At 45.1% G+C, this 14,727-nt stretch overlaps 1 protein-coding gene and 1 long non-coding RNA gene across 3 annotated transcripts in view; both read left to right on the top strand.

Annotated features, from left to right (window-relative positions):
- Window positions 1–8,272, top strand: part of LOC132362346 (uncharacterized) — a 99,109-nt gene extending 90,837 nt beyond the window's left edge. Inside the window, exons 2-3 of the long non-coding RNA XR_009502339.1 lie at window positions 7,067–7,165; window positions 7,569–8,272. This is a non-coding gene — a long non-coding RNA (uncharacterized LOC132362346). The remainder of the gene's footprint in view (window positions 1–7,066; window positions 7,166–7,568) is intronic.
- A 1,779-nt stretch (window positions 8,273–10,051) lies between these two features.
- SERINC5 (serine incorporator 5) overlaps window positions 10,052–14,727 on the top strand; it is an 86,400-nt gene continuing 81,724 nt past the window's right edge. The window contains exon 1 of one of the 2 annotated variants that reach the window (XM_059916658.1): window positions 10,052–10,220. In XM_059916658.1, the coding sequence (XP_059772641.1) occupies window positions 10,194–10,220 (27 nt within the window). In that variant the 5' untranslated portion in view covers window positions 10,052–10,193. Of the gene's footprint in view, window positions 10,221–10,250; window positions 10,339–14,727 lie in introns of those variants that run through there. The other variant, XM_059916659.1, reaches the window with a different exon arrangement.

Genomic DNA, 14,727 nt, shown 5'->3' with positions numbered 1-14,727 from the left:
TATTATTCAGCCACAAAAAGGGAAATCCTGCCATTTGTGACAACATGGATGGAACTTGAGGGTGTTATGCTATGTGAAATAAATCTGACAGAAGACAAATTCTGTATGATCTCACTTATATATGGAATCTAATAAAACTGAATTTACAGAAAAAACAAATGTAGATATTGTGAAAGAGGGGAGATAAATTCTATTACTAAATCTGCCACTTTGAACCCCAAACCTCTTCCCTTTTGTTTGTTTGTTTTTTTTTAATATTTATTTATTTATGGCTGTGTTGGGTCTTCGTTTCTGTGCGAGGGCTTTCTCCAGTTGCGGCAAGCGGGGGCCACTCTTCATCGCGGTGCGCGGGCCTCTCACTATCGTGGCCTCTCTTGTTGCGGGGCACAGGCTCCAGACACGCAGGCTCAGTAATTGTGGCTCACAGGCCCAGCTGCTCCGCGGCAGGTGGGATCTTCCCAGACCAGGGCTCGAACCCATGTCCCCTGCATTGGCAGGCAGATTCTCAACCACTGCACCACCAGGGAAGCCCCTTCCCTTTTGTTTTAAAATTATTTCACCAGAACAAAAATATAAGACAAGCCTCACTGTATGAGCTGTCCTTATCCTGAGGTGCCCTGTGACCCCTTGTCCTGATTTGGACATAAGAGCAGAAATAAGGCACTAGGTTTAAGTTTGGAAATCAATGGGACATGATGGGTTTCCCTTACCCCTGCCTCCCATCACATAAGAGCTGGTAGTTCTTGGCTCAGGCACTTCCCTGAAACCCAGGGGCCCCAGTATCAACTATGGTAAAACAGAAGCCCAGGAGTTTATACCTTAACATTTTGATTCCATCTGAACTAACAGCTGTTCAAAGGCCTGTTTGCCCCCAGCACTCCCTGTGTAACTGACCCCCAAAGTTAGAGAACTCTAATTAGGTTATCAATGAAAAAATGTTGCCTGCCATATCAGTAAACAAAGGATGTTGCAGCCATCAAAGCCATGACATTACAGGACCCCAAGAGTGAGCCCTGAGGGAGCTCAGGATAGAAACAGGATGCCTGCCATCTAGCAGTCAACTGCTGCAGTCCCTCCGGACGGTGCACCCTGAGGAGACTCAGGACGAGAAAGCACAGGATACTGGCCCCAGATAGCTGAGGTGTATACCAAAGGAATGATTTCGGTGAGCACAGATTCTTGCATCTTCCCATACATAGAAAAGCGCTAAATGCCTTAACTTGAGATGGCTGGTTTTCTTTAACTAACAGTAATCTTCTGATGTTGTGACTACCTGGTCTTTCTTGTAAAAACGCCTATATATCCTGGCTCCTCCCTTACCTCTTCTGAGTAGTCCCTTAAAGCTATCTGAGAGGCTGTGTCCCGGGCTTAAGTCCTCAGTTTTGTCCGCCAAATAAGACATAATTTTCAACTTTTAGGTTGTGCATTTTTTTTTAGGTGACAGGGTTAAGGTATTGTCTCCTCTTGGAGTGGAGATTCCCATGGAGCAGGGCTTGAGGAAAGATGGTGACAACATCACCTATGGACCAGGGTCCGGGCTGATCGCCACCCTGCATCTGGTTGCAGTGGACATATAGGTAGGGTCAGCATCTGGCATTCTTAAAGACATAAAAGCCAAAAGGCTTTACATCTACTGGCAAGTTTTTCCTCCCAATCACTGAACCTCACACCTATTCTTAGGGTAGAAGCTAAAACATTCTACTCTGTCTCCTACTTTTCCAAAAGTCTCTGTGTTCCAGAGGAATTTAAAAATAACAGCAGCAGGAAACCTAGTACTTCTAAAAGGGAAAATCTCCCCAAGTTATCTCAGGATAAAGGTATGAAGTCATCACTATTAACCTTTCCGGGGCTAGAAGGTAAATCTGGAGACTGACTACGTACAGCACAGGCCTTTCACAAATTGGTATCTAAGGTTTTCCTTGGGGGAGATTTTAGGTGAGACTTTTCTCTGCTAAATGGACAGTCTTCTGCTTTCCTCCTTCCCTTGTCTCTACCTCTCCACCTTCAAGTCTGCAATGTGGCCTTAACTCTGCATTTCTACTAATTGCCCCTATGTCCCAGCAAAATAAATAAATAAATAAAAATTGGTGCTTGTTCCCTGCCTCAGTTTATTGTGACTCAAGCCACACACCCCCATTTTGGATTTCCTACTTTGAGGGGTGGGTCAGAAATGAATGTGCCTAAGGCTCCATTTGCTTCTTCAAAAAATGTAGTCCAATTATGGAATAGAAGCCCACTGCTTTTATATAAAGCAAAGGAAAAGGAGCGTTTAATCTTGCTTTCAACCTGTTAGAATCAGCATGGGAGAAAACACAGAAAAATATTGAAAATTGTTGATTGATGATGTCAGTTCAATAAATGCATTCTTTTTTTCCCCCTTAAAGCAGCTGTTTTTTAAAACTTTTCATTTGGGCTTCAGAGTTATTAACTTTCTTCACTGGGTGTATTTCCCTTCCTTTCGCATTAAAGAGGGAAACAAAAATGAAATGTTCTTTGAAGTTTTTCTTATAATTTTTCTCAGCCATTTAAAATTCCCCTACTGTTGAATCTAAAATGCTCTTCTGCAACTGAAATCCTATTGTGAATAAAGAAGCCGGATTGTCTTTCTGTGGAACCTCAGGAAGCTTCTTTTGCTTTTCCAGTCTTCACAGAACAGTGTAAACACCTTTCAAGTGAAACCCTCAATGAAAGCCTTTTATTGATTTTCATGAAACTATATGGTTTCACAGGCATTTAACTGGCCATGATTCTTTTAAAACCAATCACCTCCAAGGATCGCTTACTTCAAAGGATGCATCTTATGAAGCAAATTTAAAACAAATCAGCAGGAGTAGTCCCTTTAAATACACATTAAAAAGATAAGACAACACAAAGTGCTCTTATTTGAAGAAATGGGCTCACCTCTTGTTCTTCTGCTCAGGAAATTAATTAGAATGGATTAACCAGGAAAACTGAAAAGGATGCCTGCTCTCTTTTTTGTCCCCCTCCCAGCTCCCCAAATCCCAACCTCCAACCTCAAGCTTTTCTGAATGTGCTTACTTGAAATCAGGAAATGGAAAGTTTTCTGGATTGAGTGTTAAAACCAAAGAAGTGAAAATAATTTTCCTTGGTATGCAGAAGAACAGAAATGAGTTGTTTTCAGAAATGTTCATTAAAGTTCATAATACTATTGAATAGTGATTGTAATAATTATTTGCCTGATTTACCCAAATATTTATCTCTAAGAGAAGAAATTGGAAACTTTCGAAAATCTACTCAAAGACAACTATATAGTTTAATTAAGTTAGAGACGCAAAGCCTCTCTAAACACTCCTACTGAGTTTTCTTAGAAAGCGGTAACAAAATCTGAGTGTAAATGATACATCTCAGAGATGGGGGTGTGTGGGAAATACATACATATTATATATGAAGAACATACATATATATTCTTTCCATTGATATGAAGACTAGGCCTTTAGTCCAAGAGGACTTTAAAAAATATTAATTTGTTCCCAGAAGGGTTGAGCAATGCTGAAAAACCTGTTGAACAATGCTCTACTCTCTTCATTAACTTGGAATTTGGGTTCCCTGGGGTGTTATATAGGAGTATATTCCTTTGTATTATTTACACTCAAAGGACTTTCCAAGCAAACTAATAATGTGAAATGGATTAAAGGGAGAATCTTTAAAATACTGAGACAAAACTTTTAAAGCACCCATTTGAGTGCTGAAGAATCATTAGTTTTCCCTAAGTACAAAATAACTGAGGATGATTACAAAAGATTTCTCCGGTTTCCCAAAGCATTTACCCTGAAAATCTTGACCAGGCAACACATTGTTAGCTTATTTGTTGTCATTAGTTGAATTTGGAAAAATAAAAGCACACTTCTTTAAAAATTCCTCTAAACGGGAATTAGTGGAGTAATATTCAATTTTCTTTCTGTGTTTGGATAAAGAGATAAAAAGAAAATGATTTTGAGCAGGAGTTAAAGCAAATAGGAGGCTTAGGAACAGGAGCTGGGGGCCCCAGTGACCTCAGAAGCTTGCACCTTCGGTGGCCTAGAGGGACAGAAGCCAGGCCAGAGAGAGTTCAGGAGAGTGGAGCACCAAACTTTGTTTTCTAGAAGTTATAAGATGAAGAAAAGAGGAAAAGGTGGTCGCTGAGTTGAAATGAGGTTTTCGTTTGTTGTTTAATTTAGGAGAAATCTGACCATGTTTGGAGCTTGAGAATGATTCAGTAGAAAGCAAAAGCTTAAAATGCTTGGAAGAGGGACTTCCCTCGTGGCGCAGTGGTTAAGAATCCGCCGGCTAATGCAGGGAACATGGGTTTGAGCCTTGGTCCGGGAAAATCCCACATGCTGCGGAGCAACTAAGCCCGTGCACCCCAACTACTGAGCCTGCGCTCTAGAGCCCACGAGCCACAGCTACTGAAGCCCATGCGCCTAGAGCCTATGCTCTGCAACAAGAGAAAGCCCGTGCACAGCAATGAAGACCCAATGCAGCCAAAAATAAATAAATAAATTTATTAAAAAAAAAAATGCTTGGAAGAGAGAAAGTCGAGGAGACAGGAGGTAATGGAATTAAAGGTAGGATGAGGGTACAACAGAATGATTAGAGTTAAAAAGAAAGATGAATAACTTTTATTTTAAGTTAAGCAGGTCAAGGAAGGTCAATATAGGGTTAAAAGAAGGGGTTTGGCATCCCAAAGTGCTGATGTATTCACCAAAGCAAGGGAGAAAATCAAGAAAGAGGACTCCAGAAAGCCAGATATCCAAGAAGAGAGTAGCAAGAGGAATGCCAGGATGGCAGCCATCAGTAGCAGCCTGGAGGGATCCAGATTGCAGTAGCTTGGAGATGTCTGCCAGAAAGAAAGGACTCTTGGGGAAAATGGAACTGATAGATTATCTGACATGGTTGCTTATCTGAGAGAAAAGAATTATGACAGATCAGATGGACAAATGGAGAAAAATCAAGATTAGGTAGAAAGAAAACCATGTGAGTCGAACACAACTCCAGACACTTAATACATGCTGGGTGCTATTTAAGTGCTTTAATCTGTATACTTCTATTAATCCTCTGCATTTAAAGAGGAAGAAACTGAAGTACAGAGAGAAGTCACTTGCTTAAAATCACAGACCTAATAAGCGACAAAAGCAAAGGTCTGATCGCAGGGTCTGGCTCCAGAGTCTCTAACCCTAACCACTAGAATATACTGCCTCTCCAGGAAAGGGGGATGGGAATGAAAAATAAAAAGAGACAAGAAAGAAATGCTATTATTATACACCATGTGGCTATGCAATGAATAATTTTTACTAGCCAGTTACATATTAATTTATGAAATTAATTACACATTATTTTATGAAAAGTGATATAATTAGATTGGCAAGATAGCAGATAGACGTGCTCAGTGGGTTAAGCTTTCAGCCCACATGGAACATAAAAGATAATACACAATAAATATAGTCAACAGATCAGGAAATAACAGCATAAAAATATTATTTAAAAATATGGAGTTGTGACTTCCCTGGCAGTCCAGTGGTTAAGACTCCGTGCTTCCACTGCAGGGGGCATGGGTTTGATCCCTGGTCAGGGAACTAAGATCCCTCATGCCGCGTGGCGTGAAAAATAATAATAATAAAAAAATAAATGTTAAAAAAATATGGAGGTAATAAGGAAAAACTACTGAAGTAATTGAAAGTGGTTGCCTCTGGGGAAGGGACTGAAAGGAAGGATGTGGAGAAGGGAGACGCTACTTCTTATTTTATGTTTTGTAATATTTGTGACATTTAAAATACATTGTACATATATTAATTTAATAGAAATAAAGGAGAATGCAAGTACCATAAGGAGGGGGGCGGGGGCACTATAGCAGCCTATTATTTTTTGCCTGGGTCCCAAATTTATAGCTATTTGTTTCTAAATGAATACTTCATTGTTTACTTGTAACTGAAATTAATTAAACTTTCACTACTAGACTGAGATCCCTAGAGCTTTATAAGTGAAGATTGGAGAAATTTCTTCTTTTATATTTAAATACCAATAACACATCACTAGGTTTTTTTTTTCAAAGTTGAGAAAATTTTAGGGAATTAGAATAATTAATTTTATTGGCTTTTAAGCCATTTCTTGAACTGGAAATTAAATTTGTAATGAAGTTTTCTAAATTCAAAGTTAAAAAAAAGCAAATGTATGACTATGTTTTTTACTTTAATAACATATGTATATAACTATTGTTTTCAGTTCAGTGAGTGGTGTCTTTAAGCTCAACAGTGGCTTCTTCCTAAAAAGGAAAAACCAAAAAAAAAATCTTTAAATTCAGGAGGGGAAAAAAGCAAATTATAAGCTGGTTATTTATAATATGCCATAAATATACATATATAATTAAATCGTATAAAAGGAGCTAAGTTAGTTAATTTAAGAACATTTTTGTGGGGGGAATATTTCGCATGGTCTGCCAAGAGCTACAGTCTATTGAAACAGGTCTATTACTGCTTGTTCCTGAAAAATCCACATCAAAAGGGATGGACTGTAAAATTACCTTCCTGTTAGGAACAGCATACAACTGTCTTTCTTGAAAAGGCCTGCAGAGTACTTAAAATAAAATTAAGGTGCCACTGTTTTATGTTATGTCTACTGACATTACCTCTATTCTTTTTAACTGACCACAGATGCAAAGGATACTATGGACCAGACCTTAAATAGTAAGTGCGAAGCCCTCAGAGCCAGGAAAGGAGTAAACCTTCAGACCTAGCGTAAAGAAAAAAATGTTGCCAGCCATTCCATTTCTACAGGGATCAAGCCATTAGCCACTGTCACCCACCAACAATGCGCCCTGAGGGGACTTCAGGATGGAGAAAAACAGGAAGCATTCTGCATTTTGCCTCTAGATAGTTAAGATGCGTATCTAAGGAAAAACATCCTGGCCCCTATATAATTAAGAAGCACATCTACGGAAAAATTTCAAGAACCCCAGATTCTTGTATCTTCCCATTCATAGAAAAGTATTAAAATAATTAACTTGAGATGTCTGTTCTTTGTGATTAGCAGTAATATTTTTATGTTTGACTACATGTTTTTTTTTTTCCAGCAAAAAATTCACATATATCCTGGCTCTTCCTTTATCTCTTTGGAGCAATTCCCCAATTTGGAGTTATCTGAGAGGCTGTCTCCTGGGCTATGGTCCACAGTAAGTTCTCTGAATACAACTCAACTCACTTTACATTGTACGTTTTTCTTTTGGTCAACGATAGTCATATTCCTTTGAGATTTTCCAGCAGGGAGGAGGAATCAGCCTGCATAGATTGTCTTTTTAACTCGTTTGTTAATACCAGTCAGGGCTACTATTTAGTCAGTGCTTATGAGGGCCAGGCCCTGTACCACATGGTCTGTAGGGGTGAGTTTAATGCACTATCAGTCCCCGTTTTGCAGATGATAAAACTGAGGCTCAGAGGTCACCCAGTGAGTTCTTGGTGGAGTTAAAATTTACAACTTTATGGCTCCAGAAGCTCAGGCTTCTACTATGCTTTTTGGGTACCTTGGGCACAGTCTACATATTCTCCAGTTATTAAGTCATATTCTCTCTTTGCCAGGCTGATGTTAATATTGTCACAGAATCCTCCCATGTTGGCATCCATTTGGGAAAAAAGAATTCAGGATTCAGGAGGCCTGGATCCTACTACCAGCTCTGCCTGTAACCCAGTGGTGCCTGATGAGGGATCTCATCTTCCTGAGCTCCTCCCAAAAGGTGAGGAGACCTTGTAGTCCCAGCAGGCTCAAACTTAGGTAGATTTCACATCTTCCCCCTCCCCAGAAGCTGCCTGGCTCTTCCCAGGGGAGCGGAATCTTCCGGCACACAAGTAATCTCCCAGGGCAAGAAATGGGGTCAGAGTGACCACCTCAGCCGACAGTGAACCTAACTAGTCTTGGTGAGATCCTTGGCTTCTGATGAATCATAGGCTGCCACCAAGCAGGTGGCTGCACTGGTCTGTTACTGCTTATGCTTTTTTTTCCTTTTTAATACTATTATTAAAAAAATTTTGGGCTTCCCTGGTGGCGCAGTGGTTGAGAGTCTGCCTGCCGATGCAGGGGACACGGGTTCGAGCCCTGGTCTGGGAAGATCCCACATGTCGCGGAGCGGCTGGGCCCGTGAGCCACAACTACTGAGCCTGCGCGTCTGGAGCCTGTGCTCCGCAACGAGAGGCCGCGACAGTGAGAGGCCCGCGCACCGCAATGAAGAGTGGCCCCCGCTTGCCGCAACTAGAGAAAGCCCTCGCACAGAAACGAAGACCCAACACAGCCATAAATAAATAAATAAATTTATTTAAAAAAAAAATTTTATAGTTAGAGCCAACTGTCATTACTTTCCATGGTTCTGAATAGGGCCTGCTCCATTATTTCTCTTCCTCTAAACGCTGGCAGCTGAGATTCTAGGAGCTTCTGTTACTCACCCGGGCCCTTGGACTCTTTAATCAATAGAAATTGGTAAGAAGTCAGAGGAGAATTTCAGGCAAGGCTTTATTGGGGCTGGAGCTGCAGCATCAGGGAGCAAAAGCAAGAAACAGGTACCCTTGCCAGCTCTCGGAGTGAAGCTGCTTGGGTCCTTAAATGGGGTAACAACAGGGATGCATGGGTGGGTTTCGCAGGAGACATACATTACATGGTCTGTCCACCTCTTTGGTGGTGCAGTGGACAGGATCATGCACAGTACCATGCTTCAGCTCCTGGCACCTCAACAACTTGTGGTTTGTTTCTGGTCTTTTTGTATCCTATTGCTCAGCTTTGCCTCAACTGTGCATGTGTGCAGTTATTTTTAGTCACATAATTTTTTTGTATCCTATTGCTCAAGGAGACGTTTGTCCAGGTGCAAGCACTCTTGTAGAGGATCCCAGTTCCCAGCCTGCCTCAATTCTAGGAGATCTTGTGCTGCTCCTAATCCAAGGATTGGTTTCCATGCGACTTTCCTCTTAGTCTCCACCTCCTAAACTGCCCTCAAAGACACTACTTTGCCAAAGGCTTAAGGTCAAGCTTTGTATCATGCCCGAGGGGATCAGACACGTGGATTCCAGTCCCAGTATTGCTTCTTCAGCATTGCTGTTAAGCTTAGGGCAAGTTATTTAACCTGTGTGTTAAATAATAGACCTGTTGCCTCATTTCTAAAATATATACTGTAATGCTTATTTTAAGGAGTAAAAAGGCCTTGGCACAAAGTTTGTAATAACAGAAATTCCTCTTCTTGGGAAAGTGGCCGCGAGGAGAGAAGATTTGGGTAGGGAGATAAACTAGGGGCACCCTCTCTGTCTTCTGCATGTAACAAACAAATATAGGGAACCCTTTTTTAGTGGAGTCGGGCGAGAGGAAGTAGGGATGCAAACCAAGTCCCTGGGCCGGGATGCGCTCTTAACGCGGGTGGTGAGGGAGAGATTGGAAAATAGATCAATATTCAGGGAAGCACAGAAAGGGTTCTCCCAGGATCCCCCAAGTGCCATGGTAACGTCAGGGCAGGACAGCCAAGCCCAGGGATTCGAAGCTTGGGCCGAGGGAACTTTCCCAAAAGTTGAGAAATTTTCTTGGCAGATGAGGGAGATAAAGGGATTTCTGGAACAGGGATCCCGTGGATATCCCAGTTTGGCGCGAGGCGCAGCACAGACCACCACCCGGCCACCCCTATTGCGCCTGTGCAGTGCAGGACACTCAGAATCGCTCACTAAGGGCTCCAAGGTTTATTGGAGTCAGCAACCAGCTCTTCCACCAGAGCCGGGGACTAGGGGCGCCGCGCTCTCCTGGGTTGGGGACCGAGCGCCGCCAGGCCGGCGTAGGAGCCCGGTAATACCTGGCCGGCGCGTTGGAGGACAGACTTCGCAGTCCAGCGCTGCACCGGGAAGTGATGACCACCACCCACCGCCTGACGCCAGCGGAAGCGTGAGCCCGGAGCTGGCGGGCTCGGAGGCGGTGCGCCCGGGAAGGGGCGGGCACGGGGCGGGGCTGCGGGCGGCCGCCGCGGCTGGAGCGGGCGAGTGGGGCGGGACCTGTGGTGGCGGGGCGGGGTTTGGCGGCAGTTGTTTTTACCAAGGCCACAGTGCTTCGCGTTCAGCTGGGGCTACGCCGCGTGGAGGCGTGAGCGGGTTTGCAGAGGGACGCTCGAGGCCGGAGGGAGCCAGGAGGGCCAGAGGGAAGCTGGGAGCCGGCAAGCGCGCTGGTGGTGGTCGGCCGCCACGATGTCAGCGCAGTGCTGTGCGGGCCAGGTGAGCCGGGAGAGACAGGTCGGGAGACCGGGCCAGGAGCCGAGGCAGCGCGGGCTTCTCTGGGTGCACGTCCCAGCTCCGCCGCCGCAAGTGGGGTGGGTGACCCTGCGCCGCCTGGGTGAGTGCTCCGGGCCGGAGCGCGGCGCTCGGCCTTCGGGGAAAACCGTGTGCCGCGGAGGGCGGGCCAGAGGGACACGGGGAAGCCCTACAGGCTACCCCGAGGTCTTCCCGTTCGGCCTTAGGAACTTCGCTTAGGGCGGGGCGGGCAGGGTTCGGGCGAAGGATCCCGACTGTTTCAGGAGGGTGTCGCTTCCTCCCCAGAACACGAGTGTGTGGTGCTGAGCTCCGTAGGCCACCTGGCTCTGCCAACCCGATGAACCCAGGAGAAGACGTGGGTTTGGGCAACCACTTCTTTTCCATGCCCTGAACGAAACTCGGGTCGTATGGCCCAGACGGGTTGCGCTTGACATCTCGCAAGGCTCTAGAGCAGTGGCTCTTTTTCTTCGAGAAAGTCTGGAAGACTGCTTTCCAAACCGCGGTGCTCAGATCTGGGCGCTGGGAAGACTCAGCCCTGCTTCCTGAGTCTCCCGACCCAACCCTGGCTGGACCCAAACGCGGCTGACTGGGTAGAGCGCGAGCCTTCCCATCCCTCCTTTCAGCTGAACTTGCCCGATCCTGTTTTGTAACTCTCGCCTGTTAAACTCATGAGATCTTAAAACACCTGTGTCCGCTTGGGACAGGCGTCTTCTACCGGTTAGTAGTGCATCAGGGCATAATTAGTAATAGTTTTTAACCTTTAATGTTGATTTCACTCCTTCCTGCAGAGTTAGAAAAAAAAGAAGTAGGTAAAGCCTTCCGCACGTCGCGCTCCCTCCTTCCTAGCCGTATTGATTATCAGCATTTCTGTACAGTTTTAATGGTGCGTTTTCTCAAATGAGTCTAACTCCGGAGGGCATACCGGGCTGTTTTTGCTTCTTAATACATGCAGCCTTGCGACAATCAGAGGCCAGCCCGTAACTGATGCAGGGGTTAAGCTGTGGGTTTCTCTAACCCGCCGATTACACTGGTAGATAATCCGTCCTCTTTCCAGTGGCCGTGTGAAGTTATCACTTGGTTTTTGAGGTCTAATACTGTACTTGGCATGCATTCAAGCTGGCCTTTTCAGAGATGAGGAAATTGAGGTTTTTAACTTGAGGTGGAATGCCTTGCCCTGAGTCAGGCAAGGCGACAGGAGGACATTTAACACCTTCTCAGGGCTTTGGAGACCAACGTGGACGGGAAAAGGCTGTTTTCAGAATATTCCAAATGTCAAGAAAGCTTTGCATAATCGTTCATGGTTGTTATTTTGAGATAGTCCTAATGATGTGACACTTCATTATATAGTGATTACGTTACAAGTATTTCGGGGCACCTGTTCTCCAGTCCCTTGAAAGCCCCTTGAGGTTTTCTGTGGCTCCCAGCAGGTGATTTAGGGCTCTGAAAATTATTGCCAGTACTCAAGTGGGTCTTGTAAAAGAATGATTGGTATGGTTGATATTTTGGCAGGGTTTCATGACTTGTTTCTTTTTGTTTGTTTTAAAGTGAGAACTTTTAAATTTTATTTATTTATTTATTTATTTTTTGGCTGTGTTTGGTCTTCGTTGCTGCACGCAGGCTTTCTCTAGTTGCGTGAGCGGGGCCTACTCTTCATCGAGGTGCACGGGCTTCTCATTGAGGTGGCTTCTCTTGTTGTGGAGCGCAGGCTTCAGTAGTTGCAGCACGCGGGCTCAGTAGTTGTGGCACACGGGCTTAGTTGCTCCACGGCATGTGGGATCTTCCCGGACCAGGGCTCGAACCCATGTCCCCTGCATTGGCAGGCGGATTCTTAACCACTGCGCCACCAGGGAAGTCCTCATGACTTGTTTCTGAAATCCCCTTCTCAGGACTTTGGAAAGAACCAAATCCTGGCCGTTCATCACAGGAAAATTAACTTCTGCTTTCTAGGGACTGCTTGAGGCTTCACTGTGGTGGCTCTCAACACAGGGAGGGGGTGATGACACTATAATTTCGTATGAATGGGGCTGTTAAGTTTGCATTAAAAAAAAAATGCAGCACTGTCAGAAGATATCTAAGTCTGTGAATCCTTTGCAAACATTTTTTGAGCACCTGTGCATTGTTTTTCCCTACATCACTTATGACATCAATGTATGGGTTTTTTGTATTGTTTTTACCCCCGCACCAGCCAGTTTCCCAGCTCTCCGGATAGTAACTGGCTGTACAACAATTCAATTCTGACACTACCTGGAGTTAGTATCCCACAGGTTAGGGGTCCGCCCTCCTCCCCCTTCCCTCCCCCGCACACTCCAGCTACCAATCACAAGTCTTCTGGGCCTCCCACACCGGGGTGGAAGACCGAATAAATATTTCTAATCATATCACAATATCACAGCGCCTACTGTGTGCCAACAGCTGGAGATACGGCAGTGAGCCAGGCAAACATCATCTCTGCCCTCAGTGACTGGGGTTGGGTGGAATTTCATAAGCATGTAAGCAGTGAAACAGCAAGTACTGGTACTGTCACAGGTCCTGGTGGCAGAGTGGCTTTGGGTAGGGTTGCTGGGGAAGTCTGTCTGAGAAGATGCCCTTGGAATTGAGACATAAAGGAGGAGAGGCACCCACATCAGGGCCTGGGTAGGGAGGCTTCCAGGGTGTTGGAGGAAAAGAAGTTGTCACCTTGGGTGCTGTGAAGACTTGACTGTCAGGGACTGGCATGGAGAGAGAGCAGTCAGAGCTGGCCACCCGGTGAATACTTTTAAGCTGCCTCCTCCTGCGTGTGAGCAGTGGTCTGGGCTTCCGCAGTGAGCCCAAATTCTTCTTGACGGAGCTTGAATCCTGGCAACCTGCTGTTGCCCTAGGCCAAGGAGGGGAGAGTGTGGTACCTTAATTTAGGGCGTCGTGGTGCTTACGGTGGGGCGTCACTGGCTTCTGGGCATATTGTAGAGGTAGAGCTGGACTTTTACATGGGTTAGAAGTGGGGGGTGGGAATGAGAGCATTGGCTCTTCCTTGAAGGGAGGAAGACATTTGGCAAGGAAAACCCATAGTTTTCTTCTCGCTCTGTCACATTTGAGATGCCTATTATAAATTAAATGGAGATGGCAAGTCATCAGTTGGATTTTTAAGTTGGGAGAAGTTTGAGGTTGGAGATAGAAATTTGGGGGACTTTAATTGATACTGTCAGAAACAATGTGTAACCCAGAAAAGAGCCTGGGCTTTGGACTCAGGTCTGGATTTGAATTGGGAAATCTGGACGCGGAGGGGTGGTGTGACTGTGCACGTCACTTACCCTCAGTTAACCTCAGTTTTCCTCCGTGGTTGAATGGGTATGATAGTACCTCCTAGGGTTATTATGAGTATTACATGCGATAATGTCTCTCGTACAGGGTTTGGCACAGAGTAAGGAACCCCCAAGATCTTAGTGACCATTATCCACCTCTACCTGGACAGTCTCCGGGTCATTTTATCTTTGCATTGACCCTGATATACTTAGATTTTGCTTAGGCCGTTGGCTGATCGGTGCTAATGGAAGCAGAGGTCACAGGACAGTGGTCACTCGACACCTTCTGGGTACCCAGCACTGTGGTAAGGCCCCTGGGCACTGGGTGATTAACAAAGTGCGTCCTTTCTCTCCTGGAACTTAAGGGCTAGTTGGGGATTGGAAGTGTGGGGGAAGCTCACTGCAGAAAGTGACAGGACACCCTGTCAGAGGTGAAATGAGATGTGTAATTGGAAGATCTAGACACCTCGTCAAGGCAATTTGAGAGTAAGGCTTGGCAGGGTTTACTCCAGGCAAGTATAAGCATTAATAATAATAGTAACAATAGCTGAAGCTTATTTCATGCCCACAAGTGTGCTGTTTTTACCTACGTTATATCACTCATTCTCCACAGCAACCCTATGGGGTCGGGGAATGTTCTAATTGGCCTCCTTTTGCAGGTGAGGCAACTGAAGTGCAGAGAGATAAATTAACTTGACTGATATTTACATGGTGGTGGAGCCAGGCCTTCAACACTGGTCCACCTGACTCGAGTTGGAGCTCCTAACTGGGAAACTGTTATTCCTTATTATTCTAAATACAGTATGAATAAATCATGAGGAACTGTTGCTCATTGTTGTTGCTTATAATGGCCCTAAGGCAGCTTTGAATGCATAGCTATGAGGCTGTCTTGGTAGATATTGGTGGTTGCCAGGAGTTACCAGTGGGTGGGGTTTAGCTTCTTCCTCATAGTCTGGTCCAGGTTATAAAGACAGCAAGTCTCAGACCAAATTCTGTCGCTTGTGCAGGCATTTATTGGCAGGCAGGCACAGCACAGTTACACAGCCTGATCTGCGGCTTCACGAAGTTCCAGCTCTTTGCCCTTCTTGGTGCACTGACACGCGACTTGCATGTTTCCCTGAGGCAGATGTGACAACCTTCTAGAAGGAAGAACTTGACCAAGACTGCTGAAGCACAGGACCGCATGGATGGAT

Source organism: Balaenoptera ricei, chromosome 3, assembly GCF_028023285.1.
Source record: "Balaenoptera ricei isolate mBalRic1 chromosome 3, mBalRic1.hap2, whole genome shotgun sequence".
Classification (NCBI taxonomy): domain Eukaryota; kingdom Metazoa; phylum Chordata; class Mammalia; order Artiodactyla; family Balaenopteridae; genus Balaenoptera; species Balaenoptera ricei.
Note: the sequence above shows the minus strand (reverse complement) of the source record. Positions and strands in the feature narration are given on the sequence as shown.